The sequence below is a fragment of the Plasmodium brasilianum genome, chromosome 1 (genome assembly GCF_023973825.1).
Source record: "Plasmodium brasilianum strain Bolivian I chromosome 1, whole genome shotgun sequence".
Lineage (NCBI taxonomy): Eukaryota > Apicomplexa > Aconoidasida > Haemosporida > Plasmodiidae > Plasmodium > Plasmodium brasilianum.
The window spans coordinates 57,033-79,693 of NC_090114.1; the positions used below are offsets into that span (position 1 = coordinate 57,033).

Sequence of the window (22,661 nt, forward strand, 5' to 3'; positions counted from 1 at the left end):
TTTTAATTATGTTAAACAATTAATTATAAATAACTTTTTCTATTTTAGAAATATTCGTGATTTCTAAAGGTTTTTCGAGCAGTTATTTTTAAAATAAAATATAATTTTCTAGATTATTTATGTTTTTGCTAAATTAAATAATAATGAAAAAATAGATTAATTACTTTATAAAACATTTATTCTTCTGTATTTTTAATATATATATATATATATATCATATGTGAACTGTTCTATTATATATATATATATTGGTATAAACATTTTATTATTATTTCATTCATTTGTTGATTCAATATTATTTTTTTCAAGATTATCTTATAAATCTATTATTTATACCAACATATATTATACTTTCAGTTTATGAAATTTTCAAATATATAAGTATTTAAAGTAATTAAATTTTTTTTTTTTTTACTATCGTATAAAATATAGTTAACATATTTTTGCATTTACAATGAGAATATTACTATGCCTTTTTATTTTTTAATGCTTGCAAATTCTTCAATATACATAATATAATATTATTACACTTATTTAAAACTTTTACAAAAAATGTAGATATTTTTTTTAATAGACTTAATTAAAACTCATGTTATCAAAAAGAAGAATATAATATACTCATGAATTATTTATAGAAAAATAATTTTTTTTTTAATTTCATTTAATTTAAAAAAGAAGCTTCATTAATATAAATTAATTAGCAATTTTCCATATGAAGTGCATATAATTTTATACATCTTTAAAATGATGTTAATTATTTACATAATATATAAATAAACATAAAGCATTTGAAAATATATTAAAAATTAGAATTTCGAATTATTGTATGAATGTAAAAAAATTATGTATTTATGCATTACTTCTAATCATATTTTATCTTTTTAGGTATATATAAATGTCTTACAAATTTTACTATACTAATAAAAATAAATGCATTTACGCATATTATTTATTAATATATCATTACTTTCAATTCATTAATTTAAACTTTAAATATTGTAAAAAATATAAGGTATATGTTCTATATTTATAAATTTTTAGTATAATATATATTCAATTCATTTATGTCATATAGAATTTATACTAGAATTCACCACAATAATAAATTAATAAATCATAGTACCTCTAAATATAATTGTGAATATTTAAAATTGTGAAGATGTTGAACTATTATATGTATCCTAAATTTAATAAAAATATTTTATTATTTATTTTTGCATTTTATTTTTTTTATCATTCAAAAAAAAAAAAAAATTCTGTAAAAAGTGATTTACAATGAAATTGTTCCATAATGTATTCTCATAAAACTTATTTTATGTATTTTATATATACATCAATAAAACGAAATACATTTTCTTCATATCATTGAAAAAAAAACAAGACACGTATTTTTAAATTTAAATATTATCAAACATTTTTCATAATAAGTCAACAATTATTTATTTTAGAATATAAACAGATAAAAAAATATAAAAAAGTATTATTTATGGATAAAATATAAATTAACACAAAAAATAAATAAAATTATACAAATTTCCTATTATATATTAATAATAAAGAACAAGTACATAATCTTAGAAGGAATATACTGAAATATAAAATTACATACATTAAATCAAAATAGTCAACTAAGCTGAGACAATAACTTAAACTAGAAATTGAAAAATATTAAAACATTCTAAGTGACAGAAAAAATAAAAATACCTTTTTTTACTGGTACATATCAATTAAACCAGTATTATATACATACGTCTATAAAATTTAATCAATTATGAGTGTATGTATTATCAATACTATACTAAATACTGCGTATACTAAATCATATTAATGACTTCATTATAGAAAAAAAAATATTTATTATTACAGATTTTACCTTTTCATGAATTTAATTTTTTCGTATTTTTTAACTTTTTTATGATAATAAATAAGTCCTGATATAAGAATTATACTTAATATGAAGATAGGCACAAAATATATAAGGAATCCCAAAAAACCTGATACACAATAGTTTCTCATCTTACCTGAGGATTTTGACAAAGCTTGTGTGAACGGATTTAGAGATGGCTTCGTCAAAAAGGCATATAAGTATACAAAGGCGGAAGAAGTATTACTATTTTCAAACAATTCTGATAAATTTTTAATATCTGTAATATGAGAAAAAAATGGATTACTTTCAAGACTTTGAACAGATACGGAAGGTGAAAGAAGAATTATTAATTTAAACAAACCACGAGAAAGCCCACATCCACAAAAATTATCTAATATGAATGATACTGCTAATACCAAAAACAGCAATAAAGGTAAAGCTATTCGTAATCCGCATCTTTTAAGCAATATTTTTTTGTAAATCTTATCACTAATTGTCCTGTTGCTTTTAAGAAAATCTACGTAATCAAGTTCCTTGAATATTTTCTTTTCTAAATGGGAATATTTTTTTGTTTCAAATATACAAGATTTATTTTTCAGACTTTTTTTATTGCGTCTTGCATTTGTTGATAAACTTCCATTTATGTGTTTCTTTTTTCCTACTTCACCTTCTTCATTACTAGATATATCTTCTTTATAGTTCACGCCATTTGGAGAATCTTCTTTTAAACAGAAAAAACTTAAATCTCTATCCTGCTTATATTTTGCCAATAAACGATAATTTGTTGTATACATTTTTCTACGATAACTATAGCATTCATACAATGATTTGTTATGTATACTCTAAAAAAAAAAAAAAAAATCATTATGTATTCAAATAAATAATACCATACTAAAAACAAGTACTAACAAAAATAAAACTCAAAAAATACAAATAATACATAAAAATTTATGTAAAATTATTATAACCAAATAAACGTCAAATTGATATATCCAACTTAAAATAATAAATGTAACAATTTTAATAAATAACAGTGGCTTAATTTTTTGCTTCATTATAGAGAACGTTAAAATTAAAATATACTAAACTAGGATTCAGTTAAAAATATAATATTCTTTGAATGATAAAGAACACTGTTATTTTTTAATTAACGCGATTTCTTTTATTTTTTCGTAAAATCATAATAAAAAGTTTTTAAGTACAATTAATTTTACAACAGATAAAAAAAAAAAAATAATTTCAGAAACAAACTATAAAATTTTTCTATTAAAATAGTTTTTGAAAAAATGCTATTAATTAAAAGAATACAAATTTAGTTAATTAATAGATATTCAAAGTACATAAATTATTCCTTTATTATACTGAAACAATTAAATAATTTTCTTATCAATGCTCATCAGAAAAAAAAATATATTTTTTTAATTAATATTTATATATATTGAGTATATAGAGAATATAGAATGTAGAGAATATAGATAATTCTTTCCCCTACATATCAGGAGAAATGTCACTTATTTAAATGATATTTTCCTATTAATAATACTAACATATTGAATAATATATTTTACAAACTGTTTATCTCTAAAAAAAATATTAATTATTATGCCACCATAATAATAGTAAGAAGAAAACAAAAAATTAATATTTTGTACAAATTGTTTTTATTATTATATGTAGTATTGTAATTATATACTCCATAAATATACACATCTTTTTATGATCTATAATATATTTTAAATGTCAAATATGATAAATCACGTAACCAAATAAAAAACAGTAAATTTCAAAGGTAAATAAAGACCATACTTTTATGTTTGTAATATTATTTTTTGATGGGTATGGAATTTAAATAGTTATATTTTATATTATTTTTTATAAATGAAAAGTTTGTAAATTGTTATGTTTATTTATATATATCTTGTTTTAGCTAATATAAATATTCAAAAGATATATAATAAATAAAAATAGAGTAATAGTTATATAATTTATAATGACTTAAGTACAATGCTAATAGAAAAACGTTCTTGTTTAATTATATCAAATTCATACATAAACATAATTTTTTGCTATCATATATATTATCACAGCTATTTAAATTATTCATATAAAATATAATTAACTCGCGTAATTACATAGGATAAAACGTAAAATGATAAATGTTTATAGAAGTCCTGATTTAAATATAAAGCTTCATGTATTCTGAAATTGATAATGTTCTATTAATAAATAATTTTAAAAGGAAAATAATATTATTATTTAATTATAATTTCATACCTGAACTATAAAAAAATCTAGAAATTTATTTATAGGTTTTTACATCAAATAAATTATTAAACATGTAATTTTCAAAATATTTTTTTATGAGGATTCTCCGCTATGTTTGCATTTAAATAAAAATGAAATGTTAACACAAAAAGTGAAATAGATTATATTTTGTTAAATAAAAAAATTTCAGACATATTAAAATTAAATGTAATATCTCATACATTTATTAATAAGAAAAAAATGAAAACTTACAAACTTTAAAAAATAAAAAAGAAGAGCAATTGTTATAAATATAAATTACTTCATTAACCGAGTGAAATTATATAATTTTCAATATTACATAATAGCTTAAAAGTCCCACCTATATTATATTATATTACAAATCCAAATGAAACAATTACATAAATAATTTTTGCATATAAAAGACTTATTTTTATTCTAATTATGCGGAAATTTAAATTGCACATTTTATTAAATTAAGAAAGATATATTATATATATGTGTTCAGGATAATTTATTGTAATACAAATGAAATATAGAAACATTTGGACTGCTAATATTATTTAATATATGTCTTTTTACTTTTATGTACAAACATATACTTGTAAAATATATACATTCTATAAGAAATAATTTATAAGTATGCAACAATTAAATTTTGTTAACTTATTTTCATTAAGCATATAAGTAAAAATCATTACATACATGAAAAAAATATTTCTGAAAAAAATCTGTCATTTTTTAGTAGGCTTAAGTTTTAACTCATCCTACTTCAGTGGCTTATTTAATAATTATAACAGCACATAAAACATTAAAATGTTTAAAAGGTGACTAACAGAAGTACAGTTGCGACTCCTCTTGATAATTAAATAATTATGTCAGTAATGCTCGCCCTAATATATATTAAAGATTTTCCAATTAAATAAGAGATAAAAAACTAATGAAAATTTTATAAACAAAAAGTATTCCATGGAGTAAATTATAAAGTATTACTCATTCATTCTTAAGGTTTTAAACGTTCTTTCTTAATAGAACAGGTGTATGTTCTGCTTTTATGCATAAGAATAAATATTCCTTATAGTTATTTAAAAGAAATATATCTAGCACTACATATGACTTGAATATAACAGATATTCATTTCATGAATAATTTTTTAGATGCATTTCTCTAATTGCCATTATCTTTACACTAATTCTTTCTATCATCTTTTAATTCAACATTACCTCTTCATTGTATGGATCACCATATACATCAACATATAACATCTTTATTTCTATTTTATTTCTTCTCTTCTCTTTTTCTGAAAATAATATAACAAGTTTTGAGTCAAAAATTCCATTCCCACAATTATAATTGTCTAAAGGCATATAAAAAGTGTATTACAATGAAAAGTAATTTTCTTTATTATTTATAATGTGATAAATTTGCTTACGAACAATGAAAACTGTCTTATAAATAAACTTATGTTTATATAACATGCAGCATCAAAAACATAAAGTAAATTTCATGCTAACGTACTATACTGCACATATTAAGTATGGACATATACAATTAAAAAAGATAAATATAAGCGATTTTGCTAATATAAAATATTTATTTTTTCCATTAAAATTGGATTTATTTAACTTTATAATTCATCTATATAGGTAAAAATCCTATAGCATATTGACAAGTTAGTGACATAGTTTTATAGTAATTTCTGTGGCTATTTTATTTTATTTTTTAAAAAAAAATTAAATTGCATAAATAAAATGCAAGGTACAAAAAACCTCAGATGCTTTTAAAAATATTTTTATAAATACTTCCAGTAAACTTATTTATATAAAAGCTATGTGAAAATGATATTCAGGAAAACTAATTATATTAATGAATTTTTAAAAAGTATATATATATTCATAGCCTAACAGAACAGTTCTAAATTTTTGTTATTTATACTTTTCAGAAAAGAAATAAAATGACTTTTCTCGTACACAGAAATTTTATTTTATAATTAGAAAAAAAAATTAGTTGTGTTCAGCATAAGCATTTTAGCATATGTCAGGAATATACTTATTACATTTTAGATGAACATCCTAATAATAAGCTTATATGTCCGTATCTTTTATACCTTTTAAACATTATTTTACAATCAAAGAACGCAAATTATTGTATTGTATATAAAAGTATTCATAGGATGGAAAGAAATAATTAAAAGAAAATTTTATATTTATAGCACAAATTATAATCTAATATTTGCACATACATATAACATGCAGAATATTTGTACTAGAATAATTTTAAAATTGTATTCTAATATTTAATTCAAATAAATAATTCTAACATTTTAAAGAGTTCTATCCAATTTAACTCTTTTACAAAATTATATATTATTATTATAAATAGAATACTATAATTTCTATATAATTAAAAAAAAATTATTTTATTCATTATTACTAAAATAAAATTTATTATATTTAAGAATTAATATCTATTTTTTCATTTTTTATTTTTTTTTTTTTAAAAATATTAATTTATAATATATAGAGCAATGGTAATATTAAAAAAACATAATAACCATGCAAGATTATATGTAATATGAAAACATATTTATTAATTATGATTATAAATAAAAAAAAATTATAATAAAAAAACTATTTTAAACAAATTAATTTACATCAAAAAATAGGATAATTAAGAAGATTTAAAAGATAGTATATAATATGTAATATAACATATAATAACATTTAAAAAAAACAATTATGAATTACTTTCGTTTTTGTTACTTTCATAGAGGAAATAATAATACATATTATTTTTATTGGTATATAAATAAATATTTCTTAACATAACATATTAAATTTTAGCTGTTATTTAAACTACTCATATAAAATAAATTAGACTTTTAAAGAAATGTACGTATTAAATCAACATTATTTATATACCATACGGTGTGTTTAATATAGTAAACATAGATAATTATAAAAATGTAACATCATAAATATATTATCTTAATTTTATAATAATAAATTGATATTAACCTGGGTAACTAATGCACTTTTCTAAAAAATAATTAATTATAAATAAATATAAAATATTTTAAAATTTTGCATATTCTACATAATATATATTACCCTGTAGAATTACAGAAAAATAAGATAATTATTATTTTATTTTATGTTTTCTTATATATGTACATTACATATATTTATATATTCAGATATAAACATAATTAATAATACTTTTAGTTTAAAACGTTTACATGGTTCTTTCATTTATATAAACTTTTTCAAAGTTTACAAACTTGTTTTTATATAAAAAAGGATAACACCACAATTTGGCAATTAATACTACCTATTATAAAATTTATTTAATTATAAAATTTACATTAGCATATGAGCTTTCTTTTAATAATTACTTTCTAAGCTTTTATGTAACTAATCCAACCGATAATTCTTAGTAGCTTTAGTTTTTTTGTTAAATATTTTATACATATTATATTAATTGAATATATTCACGTCAATTTAAATTACATAAAAATGAACATTCAGAAAACTAAAAGAATTATCAATAACGAATTTTCATTTTGTTTTGAAATACTTAATTTGTTCTTTAGTAAATGTATACGACATTAATTAATTGTATTATTAAATATAAATATTTATTTTATAGTCATACATCTACGAATTTCCATATATATATGTTTATTAATATTAATTCTTTAATTATTATTTACTGTAAATTTAACGTAACTTGCAGTAATAAGTGCTCATAAATATTATTATTACATTAATAAATTATATTTCTTCTAATTAATGATGTTATTTATGTTGTAATAATAATGATATATATGGCATTTTTAACTTCAATATTTTATTTTAAAATAAATTAATGTTAAATAACGTAAATTATATATATTTCCAGTTAAAGTATTATTTTCCTATTGTTCCATTTAGTAATAATTTTATAATAACCTTTATTATAGAACTAATATACCTATTTTGTAATACTATTAAAACTATAAATTCTATGAATTGTGTTCGCATATATGTATATTTGATAATATAGTCCCTTATATGAGGACCATTATATTTTATATCTATATGTATTTCTTCCTACTCAAGCACTACTCTGATATTTATTTATACTAATTAATTTATTTTTTTTAAGACATACTGAATCTTTTCATATTGTCAATACATTTACATTCATTACTCTAATGTAATGATTACAGAAAAATAAAAAAACAATTATAGCGTAATTTCCTTTTTGCTTTTAGTTCCATATATATAAATTCATCATATGCATATATGCATAAATAAGTTTTTTGTACATATTTTTTATTACTACTTGTTTACACTTCCTTACATACTTGTTAATATGTGTCGAATATCATAAACATGTGCATACGCACGTATGCCCTCCTTATTCATATGTACATATATAAGTATATGTAAAATATATTCATAGAACTCCGACAAACCAATAATTATTACAATTTCGTTTTTTACCTTTGTATTTTATGCTATTCCAATTTCTACTTTCCAATTCATGTTTTGAGAATGCTTGCAACTAGTAAACTAAATAAAAACTTTTATAAGAACCTTTAATAAAGGTAATCAAATATAAATTTACAATTCTGATATAATATAAAATGGAACTATTCTTAATTTAATAATCTACACAACTAATTAATATATTCAACAACACATTTAATTGCCTTATCATATATATATTTTTTTCTTTCTTTTCTTAACATCCTTAGGTGGAATACCTTTTTTAGTGACCTTCATACATTAATGATATTTTCCCTTGTAATATGTAATAGTTCTATCATTCGGCTTATTCTATCTCATATACAAAAACGTCTACATGGGCACATGTACGTGGAAGCATAAGGCGTTAATGTGAAAAATAACATGTAAATAAATTACCGACATGCAAAATTTTATACGCACATACATATATATGTGCGTGCACTTACAATTTTTTAATATAAACAATCTAAAATATCCATGTAAAGCTAGTACACAAAAAACAAAAAACAACAAATACATATATACATACGCGTTATATGCATAAATACATGTTTCCACATGAATAATGCTATCTTATATACCCACATAATCATGCACACAATTTCGTACTCAAACTAATTGATTTATATATATACATAAAATCACATATCCAGCATACATGCTTTATTAAATATATTTTGTTTCAAATGATTTAATTATACGTTAGAGTTTTTAAAAAAATATTCTTCTAATGCAGACAATACAAAAAAAATTTACGTGTATACATATGAAGCTTGGTGATAATAAGAAACTGTTCAGAAAAATATTATTAGGGCACATAGATAAAACCCACCATATAAAATACTTTTTATAGCGTTTATTTTTTCTAATTATCTTTTCATTCTGCGCAGCAGAATATACTTCTATTCATACTATTAATAAGATTGTCATATAAGTCAAAATATAGTAATAGTCACAAAAATGAATATGCATCTTATGAAATTTAGGAATGTCCATATGTACAAATATATATATGGATAAACCAACTTATAAAATTCATGTACTTGCATCCGTATATTCACATATACACATACGTATATACACATATATACTCATGACATAGATGTAGCATAACATATATAAATTCTTTGAAGAAATTTTTTTTTAATTCTTATATCTACATTTCTCCAAAATTATTATAATTAGACGCTTATTTTCTCGGATTTTTACTTATACATATAAACTAAGGAAAGAAAAGATAAATTATAAAAGTGACGTTAACGTATTACTTTCTTCTTTTTATTTCTTTTTTATATAAATCTTTTATAATGGTATCTATATACGTTTTTAAAAAAACATATTTGTAATTGATATTTGAACCTTGGAAAAAAGGGGGGGTATGCTTTTATAATTTGTAGGTATTCATATAAGTTTGCATTATTATTTGTCATATTTCATGTTCTCTTACTTTTTTTTTTTATTTTTCTCATTTTCTTTTTCTTTGAAACACTTTTTCATGTGCATGTCAGATATGATTTTTTTTCTTCTCCATTCTCTCTTATTTCAGATTAACATTCGTTATCGATCAATAAGTAGTCCTAATAGAAAAACATGTAAACTTAAAAAAAAATAAAAATTGTTCATATATATAATAGTGTTTTCTTACAGTACTTATACGATTAATTCTCGAAGCACTCCGTTTTATAATTAATAAAATTTCTACCGGCACATTGCATAATTAATTAAAACTAAAATGAAAAAAAGTACACTATCTCAGAAATAAAATAATTTTTACAATTATAATTATTTATATCAAAAAAAATTATATATCACTTCAATATTATATTAATAACTCATAGAAGATGTTACAATGGAAACATGAGATTCATACATTAACTTCTTTTAAAAATTCTTCTTAATATTCTATTAAAATTTAGTAACTTTTTGTTTTTTAATTTCAATGCTTCATTCATTAACTATAAAGGAAAAGAAAGGCATATAAAACCAAGTAAAAGTGAGAAATAAAAAGGTGAAACCAACGATCGAAGTGAAAATATGTCGTAAATAACATTTTAGAGATACATGTACATGTGTAATTTATAATATTTATCACATGTACAAGCATATATTCGAGAACAAATTAAACAATATTAAGAAAAAACAATATGAATATACATATACATTAAAGTGTAATAATTATATAAGTAAATTAAAAACTTTACTAGGAGGAGGTTCAAAATAAGTTTCTTCTCTTTTTTTGTTTGCAAACCATTTAACTTGAATCTCTGTTTTAAATCTCTATGTACTAAAAATATTTTATTAACTTGATATTTAGGGTCTTGCAACAATGAAATTTGCTGCCATACATATAGCTTTACGTATATTATAAAAACATAAGTAAAAGAATATGAGTTCTATCAAAAACTTAGAATAAATACCTGGAAAATAAGTTATTTTAATTGTATCAAAAATTCTTATTATTTTAGTTTTTCATATAATTATTCAAATGTTTACATGAAAGTAGATTTTATATCCTATAATAAATAATACTTTAATATTGTTCGTCTCTTTTCTACCTTGTGGAAACGTTCTTCCTTTAATTTAATTATATTTTTCAATTGTCTCCTACAATATGTAAGCTTCTAATTATTAAGAGTTATGCACTATTAAAAAATATGCAATAAAAAGTTTTTAAAAAAAAAAATTGAAAAATTTAACGTAATTCATTGTTAAAAAGTTATAGAAAAAAAAAAAAAAAAATGTAATAGAAATATTTTTATACTTTTAATATATATGACAACTACAAATGTATATTTAAAAATATAAATCTAATAATATAACATGTAATATTATACAATGTATTATAACTGAATATGTACTAAATTAATTTTTCTTATATATCTATACTTGTAACATTATGAAATAATGAAACATGCTATTTTTCAATAATTGTGCCTTGTTTCTTTTTATTTCATATAAATTGAACTAAAAAAAAATATTATCTGCTTGTAATTATTGTACATAAATATATATATATTGTACACAGAAGAAATATTTTAATAATATATAGTAATACCTAATGTTATAAAAAAAAAAATATATATATATATTTTTTTTTTTTTATTAAAAATACTTTTAGCAGTTTTTTCCCTTTCCGAATGCAGAATTGTCCATATATATTAATCTCATATTCTCTTTCTCATTAGTATATTTTTGCAAACACATATATATATGTGTATTATTTCACTAACGAAAAATTACGTTTCAATCGTAAACGAAGGCGATAACTGCAACATTCATTATCATTATTTTATAATTTTCATTTGAATTTATATAAAGGAAAACGTAACATATTAACTTTAGTTATGAAAAAAACTAGAAAAAGAGCTTCATGCGAAATAATATGCATCACAATTAATTAAATCTTCTACAAAAATGCGTAATAATTTTGAATAGAAATAATTAAAATTTATTCAACCAAAAACACAACACTGTGGACGTAGAAATGTTCTATAAAATATCAATGGCAATTTTTTATTTTAATTTTATTTATAAAATTATTGCTATATTTATAAATGTATTATTAATTGTCAATTTAAAATATACGTATATATATACATGAAGAATCGGAAGTATATATAAAAAAGTACATACATATTATTATAATGTAGTAAAGAAATATTTATTTTTTCATTACATATAACGACACCTTAGCTTTTTACTGACGCATACATATATTTAAGATATTACTATTATATGGAAGATAAATAAAATTATTTATACATATATATATTAATATATGTAAAAAATAAATTCATCCATTTAGTATTTTAATAATGTCAAAAATAGAAAAATATATATAATTTATTTATTCATATATAAATTTTCAATATAATATATATTAAATTAAACTTAGCTGAATGTATTAACACCAAAATTAAGTTTAATAATAAATAATTCTGAATTTTCATCTTAATCGTGAAGATAGAGAATCTGCAATTTTGTAACATATTATAAATAATCAAAATTTAATAAAGATATTTTTGTATTGTATATATATAAATCAATATTAATCAAAAAAAACTAAAAGTGCATTAAAATGTTGTTTACAGTTATTAATTTTTATAATATATTTCATATAAAACGCATCTTATAAAATAAATATAATATTTCTAATAAGCAAAGAATATATATTTATATATCAAAACAACAAATAATATTCATTTGCTTTTATTAAATACTAAGAAGTAACCATTTAATTATAATTTAAAGATAATATTACATTTTCTTTATAATCTGAAAATATAAATATTTTTAACTAGAACTACATATGAAATAGAAAGCAGACCTTTTTAGATAAAATATAAATTATCACAATCATTCAACAAAATTATATGAACTTTGCCATCATATAATTATTTCAATGCACAAATATAATTTTTCTATAAAAATCCATTTATGTAAGGACATATAATCATATTATGAAAAATATAATTAATGAAATTTAAAAAATACTGTGTAATGCAAATTGAAAAATATTAATACATTCAAATTCATTAAAAAACTAACAACATAATTTATATTTGAATATAAAAAAGTCTACTTATATATAGGCTTGTTTATAAAATTTAAGCAGCTATAATTACATTTATTAAGCATAGAACTAATGATATTACAAGTGTTATGTCATACTAAATATTTCTTCATATAAGGAAACATATTCCTTTTTTTACATTTTACTTTTTTATGAACTTAATTTTTTGATATTTTTTTACTTTTTTATGGTAGTAAACGATTCCTAATATAAGTGTTACACCTAATATTAAGAAAGCTATTAAATATATTAAACATAATAGATACCTAAAAAAGCCATATACGTAATCGTAGTCATCTATGGTCTCCGAAATACGGCTTCCCTTAATTAATTTTATTGTTTTCTCAGACTTAAATAAAAAACCTAAAGTAGAATTTTTCAATAAGCTATTTAAAGAACCGTACCACGAACCTCCAAGGTACAAACGCAATGTATCAAACAACCCCTTTATAATAAAACGAAAGCAAGAAATATTTATTATCATCGATAATGATAACAATAATAACAATAATAAAGGTACAGAAAATCGTAATGCTAATTTTTTACGTATTATTTTTTTGTAAGTTTTGTAACTAATTGTCCTGTTATTTTTAAGAAAATCTTCAAAATCAAGTTCTTTGAATATGTTTTTTTCCATATGGGATAATTTTATTGTCTCAAATATATTAGACTTATTTTTCTTACACAGTTTATGGTCTCCAGTATTATTTAGTGAACGTACATCTTGTTGTTTCATTTTTCGTCTATCGCCCTTATCGTTCATATATATATATTTTTCGTTTTTCATTATATTATTAGGCATCTCTTTTTTTAAATATAAAACATTTGAATATTTATCCTGTTTACATTCTGCAAGTAATCTATAAGTTTTTATATCTAATTTACTTCCAATGGTTTGTTTCTCACACAGGAACTTGTCAAAGATACTCTGAAAAACAAAGAAAATATTTATTATTTATATAAAAAAATATTCTCATACTGAATAACAGCGTTAATAAATATTAAACACTAAATATATAATTAATATATGTTTCTTTATGTTATAATACCATATAACTGAAAAAATGACATATCGCACTAAAAAAGATAAAAATAGAAACTTTAATAAAAATAGGTAACTTAATTTCTTGTTCCATGATATATATTTTCATAACCTAACTTATTAAGTGGAAGAAATAATTATCAATCATATAATCACCTAATAATATAGGATAGCTGTTATAATGCAAAGTAATTTTATTAATGCTTTGTAAGAACTTAATGAAATGTATTTGAGTTTAATTTTTTTGATAATGAAGAAAAGCAAAAATAACTTTAAAAATAATATAAAACTATTTTTTTTAATTTTATTTTTAAAAAATTATTCTTCTTTAAAACAAAATAATTTTCACTGTTCTTAAATACTCAAAATATGTAATTTAATAATATAGCGAAGTAGGGTAGATAAATAAAGCGTTATTAGTATTTTTATAAAACAAATTAATAAGAAAATATAAGATTTATTAATATATATAACATTTAATTTTATGTATAATATAGAATATATAGAATACATATACTATAGAATGTATATATTATAAATTATATATTATTCCATATTTTTAAATAATAATATCTAATTTAGAAAATTTGTTATTTACTAAGAATTTTAATTTATTTACATATTTTGGAAAATCGTGATAATATTTAATAATCATAACAATTATTGTGATATTTTAATAAGAGTAATAATAAATAAAGAAAATTTTTTTTTTACAACATTTTGTGTTAGTTTATTTATAGTGTTGACATTAATAATCAAATAAACAAACAATATTTTTGTGTGGTCTATAAAATGTTTAACATATCGAATTTGTAGTGTACTACGAAAACTAGAAAACAACATATTTTTTAAAGGTTAAAATTAATTATAATTTTTTAGGTTACATAAGAATATACGAAAATTATAATTTTTATTTAATTTTTTCCTCCATTACTAACATAGATGAAATATTTTTATGTTCACCTACTTTTTGTATTTATTTTTTTTAACTATATATATATATTTAAAAAAATTATAGTAGAAAAAAACAGAATGACAAAAAAAATATTCTTAAATTATCATTTTAAATGTTTTCAAGTCAGAATAGAGTTCCTAGTGTTATGTATTAATCTAATTCCATCAATAATAAAATTATATAATGTTTAGTGTTAATACATTATTCCTATCATAGTTATTAGTAATAAATTTCATAAAATAACTTAATTAAAATTTATAAGAACATAATAGATTTACTCATTCTTTTATTCATTAGAACAACATAGTTTTGCACTATAAGAAAAATATAATATTTAATATTCTTATTGAATAAGAAAATGCACTTATAGATTTTGATGTATTCCTAGAAATAACTTAAACCCCAAGCCCCAAATATAGACCTGTATTTACAAATTCTATATGAAGAAAGAATTTTGTTTTTTTTACTATAATTTTATATAAAAAATTATATTTATAAATATGAATGAATTAGTAATGTTCAATATATATTATATGTGTTTTGATATGTATTCATAATAATATCAAAATTTTAGTAAATATGTTTATAGATAACTACGAACAGAGAATACCCATATTTAAATAAATACCTATATATAATAAAAAGCTAGTATAAAACATATATTTACTTTAATAAAATTTAAGGATAATTCAAACCTTTTCAAACTTAAAATAATTTATTAGAAATTCACGTTTATCAGATGGTAAAAGAAGTGATCTGTACATATTATATATTAATTGATTATATAAATTAATTCATTAAATTAATCATTTAATTCGAAAAACAATAAAAAAATATATATATTATATTTATTTATTTATTCTAATATAATATATAATTAAATATTTTGTTCAAAATTAAACTAAAACTGCAATTAAGGAAAATAATAAAATGATAAAGGTTAAGTCATACTTTAAAAGTACTGGCTTCTAATTCCTAATATAGTAAGCACTTATATAATCATTATTTAACTAAAATATTTTTTTCCTTATATATCTATTATTTCACATTTATATTATTCAAAGAAATTTTAATTCTGTTAAGAAACGTTTTTATAATTAGTATATTCAGTAAAATATATTACATAAAATCTATCATATAAAATAAATATTAAGCTTTTACATAAATTAAATATATATATATGTATATATACATATATAAACATAAATAAATATATCCAATCCATTTCATAAAATACAGAACAAGTAACATTTATAGTTAACATGAAAATTATAGCACATTCACTTAATAAAGAAAACAATGAATAATGTTGCTCTAGAACAAGATATAAAATATAAAGTACTTATTTATTAAAATATAAATTATCGCAATATTCGAAAAAGGTGTATATGTTCTGAAAGCTTACATTCATTTTAAAGAGTAAACATACATTTTTTATAAAAATGCATATAAATTTACAAATATATATATTATATCAAATACATTTAATAAAGAATAATTAATACATTAGAAATCATATCTTAAGAAGTTAAATATTCTAATTCACCACAAAAATGAGAATTTAATTGTTTACTATGGTACATCAAACATCTTAGGCTTATATACATATACTTATGAAATTATGATAAACATATTTATATTTATTAAGAATATAACATTAAAGATATGAGGAATATTATTTCATAATAATAACAATTTTACATAATACATATTATTATTCATATGATTTAGCTATTAACTTAATTTTTTCATATTTTTCATTATTTCTTAAGATCTTAGGAATAGTTACTATAAGTGAGACAGATAATAAAATGATAAGGAAGACAAATATTGCTAAATAAAAATATTCTACTCCTGGGACTGCTGCTTTCGGAGTTTGAGATTTTGCATCGTTCGCTAGGCCTAATATATTATAAATAAATTCCCAACAAGTTTTAAATGGTGTAAAAATTGCCCCCTCAGCTGATTCATACGCACGTAATATGGGTAACCCTATTCCCATTAAGAAGAAAAAAAAGAATATAGCAATTCCAAATCCGTAATTTCTAAATTTTATTTTTTTTAAAGCTATATTTTTAATTCTCCTGTTTTTTTCAAGAAAAGTGTCATAATCTTTTTTTTTTATCCATTTTTTTTCAAAATGGAAATGCTTTCCATCAAACATTCCATTATTATAATCCACGACCTCTGTATAGTATTGAGCCTTATTTAATAAATTTCTATTTGACCATTTGTTTTTTCCTTTAGCACCCCTTTCGTTATTGGATATATCTTTTTTTTCATAATCTGTATTATATGGTATATTTTCTTTTAATCCTGAAATGTTTAAATCCTTATTCTGTTTATATTTTGCCAATAATCTATTATTTCCTATATATAATTTTTTATCAAATTTACAGATTTCATCCAAAGATTCGTTAAACCTATTCTAAAAAAAAATAAATGGTAAATATTATCTTTTTAACATAATGAATAGTATGATGCAAGAAAACGATATATATATTAATACAAATAAAATGGGGAAAATAAGAATAAGTAAGATACTCGTAAATAATATTGTTATACCATATCATTGCAAAAATGATATATCCAATTAAAAAGGATAAACATATAAAATTTAATGATATATAGTGGCTTATTTTTTTGATACATGATATAAAAATTTTATTATTCTAATATATATTGTAACGACAAAATTAGTGATAACATAATATATTTTTTATAATAAAGGATGCTATATTTACCTATAAAATGTTTTTGTACTATTGTTTTTTTTTAATAGAAACATAATAAAAATTATATAGCTATAATATATTTTATATCAATGACTAAGAAAAAAAAAATTAATAATGCATTATATAATTTTATCTTAAAAATTGTTAGAAATAAAAAATTTCATTAAAATAAAATAATTTGAACTTGTAAAAAAACATTTAAAATATAGATATTAATATATTACACTAATTAAATTATTTTTTTAATAATCTTATTAAGAATGAAAAACAAAAATTATATACATTATTTTAATATTTCCAAATATTGAGTTTTTATATATAAAATGAAACGTATAGAGTATAGAATGTAGATAATACATAGTTCTCTACGCTTAGATAATAAAAATTAATTTTACAGTGTTATCATATTTATTATTTTAATTTTATTAAAATAAAGTTCTAGAAGAAACTATTATTAAACAATATTAATTATTATAACATGATAATGATAGTATTAATAAGTGAAAAAGGATATTTAGCACAACATTGTGTGATATATTTATCTTAATACATGTTTTGTTCCCTATTAATGTAATTTTAAGCGTTATGCAATATAACGTACCTAGAAAGTAGGATTAATATAATTCTACCTAATATAAAAAAATATATATAATTTAATGACACATATAGTATGATTTTTTATTTTTGTACATTAATTTTTGAAATTTATAATTTTTATTGAAGTTCAAACCAGAGAATTATTAATATATGACAAATATTTATGTTCCTGCATTTTATAATTTAATTTTTTTTTAATTAATTATATATAATTAGTAAAAATATTAATATAGTAAAAAATAAAAAAATAAATAAAAAGAAGAGATTAAAGGAAAAATACGCATAGAAATAATGCACAAAGTTTCATTAATTTAAAATAATAACAAATGAAAAAAATTTACATATAATATATAGGATAAGATATCTATATATCAAATAAAGAAAAAAACAGTGTAATTAAATATGCGACATAGTATTTTTTTTTTCAATATAATATCAGAGCAAATGTATTATTTATTATTTTAACTATACATGGAGTTGTAAACGTACTTTATAGATTCAGCATAATGAATCAACAAAAATATCGAAATATTATTTCAATTAAAACAATTAAGGGAAAAAATACATCATGCAAACATTTTTCTCTTATGTTATATTTCTAAGACAATGATAATTCTAAAAACACTATGTACAAAGAAAATTATTAAAATAATTTAAAATATAAAATTATAATATTGTTCTTAAAAAGCATTAACTTCTAAGTGCATAATAAAAAAATTAAACAAGAGAAAAAACAGTTAAATTTTTAAATATATTTTGAAATTAACAAAATTAACAAAATTAACATTATTACATTTTTATTATTCTAAAGTATACACATTATAGTTTTTAAATATTTATTAAGAATCTTGTTTATATTCTCCTACAATTTCTCAGAATTTGGTATTAGTTTTTTACGACATTTAATATTACTATATAAAATAAACAATAATATATTTTTAATATTGACAAAAAAAAAAAAAATATAAATTATAAAATAACTATAAAGAACAAGTGAACTATAAAATAAAATTATTCCAACAATTTATGTATAGATGAATAATTTCAATTTTAGAAGCACTTTTCATTTATAAATATTCTTGTGTTCTATTTACTTTTTATCAATATAACTACCCTTAAATAATTTTTTTATGTTTTTTCTTTTTTTTAACTAAGGAATCATATTCTAATGACTTAATTTCTTTGTAAAACATTAAATTTACTTCTTGTTAAGTATATATACAAGTGAATTGTATTATTATATATATGTATATCTTAATAAACATTATATATATTAAGTACTATGATATTTTTAATTTTTAATACATACACACAAAACCAGTTAAATATTAAATTTCAAATTATTATTATTATATTTATACTAGCTATATAGAAAAATGCCATTATGAAATAAAACGTTCATTTAAATATTCTATTTTATTAGAATATACCATACCTCTTAAATGATCATAGCAACAGTGTATATATGTATGTCTGTATTTTGTAGTTCTTTAAGAGAAATTGCTTACAAGTTGCATCTGTTTCATATTTTTAATATAAATTGTTTGTTTAATGCTTCTAAAAAATATACATACATCAATCAATACGTATAGTCTTTACATACATGCTAAAAATGTCAACGTATTATATAATAATTTATAAATTGGGGCATTATACAAAATAGTAATAATATTCTCACTAAATCGCAAAATTTATAATGTAAATACTGTACTCGTAAGAATTATAAAATTAAGTTCTAAAGTGAACTCTTCTTAAAATTTGTCACATAAGGGAATGAAGCTCCTTAATATCAATGAAAACCATTTTTTGTAAAAATTTTCACTAGATCATTAATATACAAATGAATAAGAACAGACACATGATGAGTAGAATTAATTTATCTAAAAATTGCCTATAATTACATAATCATATATTATGTTATTTTTCATATTTTTTCTTTTTCCCAATCTTTAAGTTATTCCAACTATAAATGATAACTCTCTTCTATAATCCCTTTAATTAACTATGACAATGAATTACTTCTATATTGGTGCTGCATTTTTAAGAATGTCAATCTTTTGTACCATTTTACTTCAATTGAAAAATGATGTTGTTTTCAGCAGTAATAATTATAAAAATTTTGAAACATCTTGATAAACAAAATTATCAGATATATATATGTGGAAAGATATACTGTATAAAACATTGTTCATCAAATAATTTTAAATTATAACTCTTCAATTATAATAATCAATGAAAATATAAAATAATAACCATATATATTAATTGAAATGTATTTTTAAAAAATACAGAAAAACAAGAATTACAGAATAAATTTTTATAATAATAATATTGCAAAAATATTAGGATACACCTGAATATTTTTTTAAAAGAACTATGAAAAGTTCACATAAATATTCGTGTTATCTATTTTATTGAGGTAACAAAAACACCCTGAATTTAAATAATTATTCTTTTGCGGAAATTTTGTATGCCACTAAAGGAGAAGACATAAGACATTAAAAAAAGTAAATATTAACTAATAATATTAACGTTATTACTCAAAGATTAACATAGATAGGATATATGATATTTATTATGGAAAACTCATCCGTATAATATATCTAAAGACAATTAAATAAATAAATATGTGTATACTATTTCTATGTAAGATGAAAAATAAAATTTTTTTGTATTACCTAATAATTTGTTATATTAAAAATATGTTATAAATTAATGTAGCATTAATAAAAATATAATAATTTTTATAGTATGTTAACTACATATACAGTTATGTCACTAAATAAGAAATCATATTTTTTAAAATATCTGCGTTGGAGATGTAGAATTTGATATTAAACATATTATATATAGGACGAAATTATTTAATCCAATAAGATTAAAAGATATTAATTAATTATAACAATAAAATCACCTTTTTTACATTATTATAATATACATAAATATAATTTATTTCATGTTAACTGCATTCAAGCATAAAACTAATTTATTTTATGCTATGATGAAACTCTATATTTATCTGTATAACTAAAAGTATGTATATAAAATAAGAATATGTTTGTCAATAAAATAATTTTTTTTATTTTATTTTGAATATATTTTATTCTATAAGGACGCAATCCCTATCATAGTATATAAGTAATTATGAATTTTATTTTGAAATAATTTGAACTACAAATATAAATATGTAAATTCCTTATTTTAAAAATATATTCCACATTTCTTATTTTTAGAATATATATATATTAAATAAAAAAAATATATATATATAATTTGTTATTTAAACAATTATATTTTCTTTAATACAATTACTCTTAATTATATATATTTGGTTTTTTTTACTTTGCGTTACTTTTTATTGTTGTAATATTTTTATTAGTTTATATTATTTTAAAAATTTACTTATTGTACATATATATTTTAATATTATATGTTATATTTTTAATAAATAAATAAATAAATATGTAATATATGCATCATAATATAGAGGAAACTTCAATAAATCATATGAAATGTTATTAATTTTGTATAACGTTTAAATAAATATATTGTTTAATATTAAGCATCAAGCTGTTATTTTCATAATGTATTAAAAAAAAAATAAAAATTAAAAAGTACATAAACAATAAAAACAAAGAATTGAACACATATACATGAATTTGTAAACAAATAAAATATTTCATAAAAACACAATATAAAACTCTCTCTTTTTTTTTTTTCTTCGCACATCAATTTTATCAAATATAATTAATTCTATGAAAATTTTGTTCACATGAATTTAAAGAATAATTGTGTTGATTTCATGAAATTTTTCTTTCTGAGGATCTTCGTATTGAATTATAAAATACAAAATTATTTAATAAATATCAAATAAACTTATTAAATAGAAAAAAAAACTTAATATGTAAGTACTGATCTAATATTACAAAAGCCAGAAAAAAAAAAAAAAAAAATATACAAAAATAATACGAGCGAAATATCGTAAAAAAAAATGTATATTATAGAAGGATATTGTTTTATTTATTCGTTTTTGTTATTACTATATCGCATCCTAATTGTATTATTCTAATGCTCAAAAAACGAAATATAATAAGAGAAAATATCTTATGAATT

The 22,661-nt window shown here is 19.1% G+C and overlaps 3 protein-coding genes across 3 annotated transcripts; all 3 read right to left on the minus strand.

The window, feature by feature from the left end:
* Positions 1-1,869: 1,869 nt before the first annotated feature.
* MKS88_000373 (uncharacterized protein) lies at positions 1,870-2,922 on the minus strand (the record flags this gene model as incomplete). Its single annotated transcript, XM_067214724.1, has 2 exons — positions 1,870-2,709; positions 2,836-2,922. 2 exons carry the CDS (start codon positions 2,920-2,922, stop codon positions 1,870-1,872), a joined length of 927 nt encoding a protein of 308 aa, XP_067075613.1.
* Positions 2,923-13,361: 10,439 nt separating this feature from the next.
* On the minus strand, positions 13,362-14,355 carry MKS88_000374 (uncharacterized protein; the record flags this gene model as incomplete). The annotated part of the gene is made up of 2 exons (XM_067214735.1): positions 13,362-14,147; positions 14,269-14,355. 2 exons carry the CDS (start codon positions 14,353-14,355, stop codon positions 13,362-13,364), a joined length of 873 nt encoding a protein of 290 aa, XP_067075614.1.
* Positions 14,356-16,930: 2,575 nt separating this feature from the next.
* On the minus strand, positions 16,931-17,868 carry MKS88_000375 (uncharacterized protein; the record flags this gene model as incomplete). The annotated part of the gene is made up of 2 exons (XM_067214746.1): positions 16,931-17,644; positions 17,782-17,868. The coding sequence occupies 2 exons, from the start codon at positions 17,866-17,868 to the stop codon at positions 16,931-16,933; spliced, it is 801 nt and encodes a 266-aa protein (XP_067075615.1).
* Positions 17,869-22,661: the final 4,793 nt, after the last annotated feature.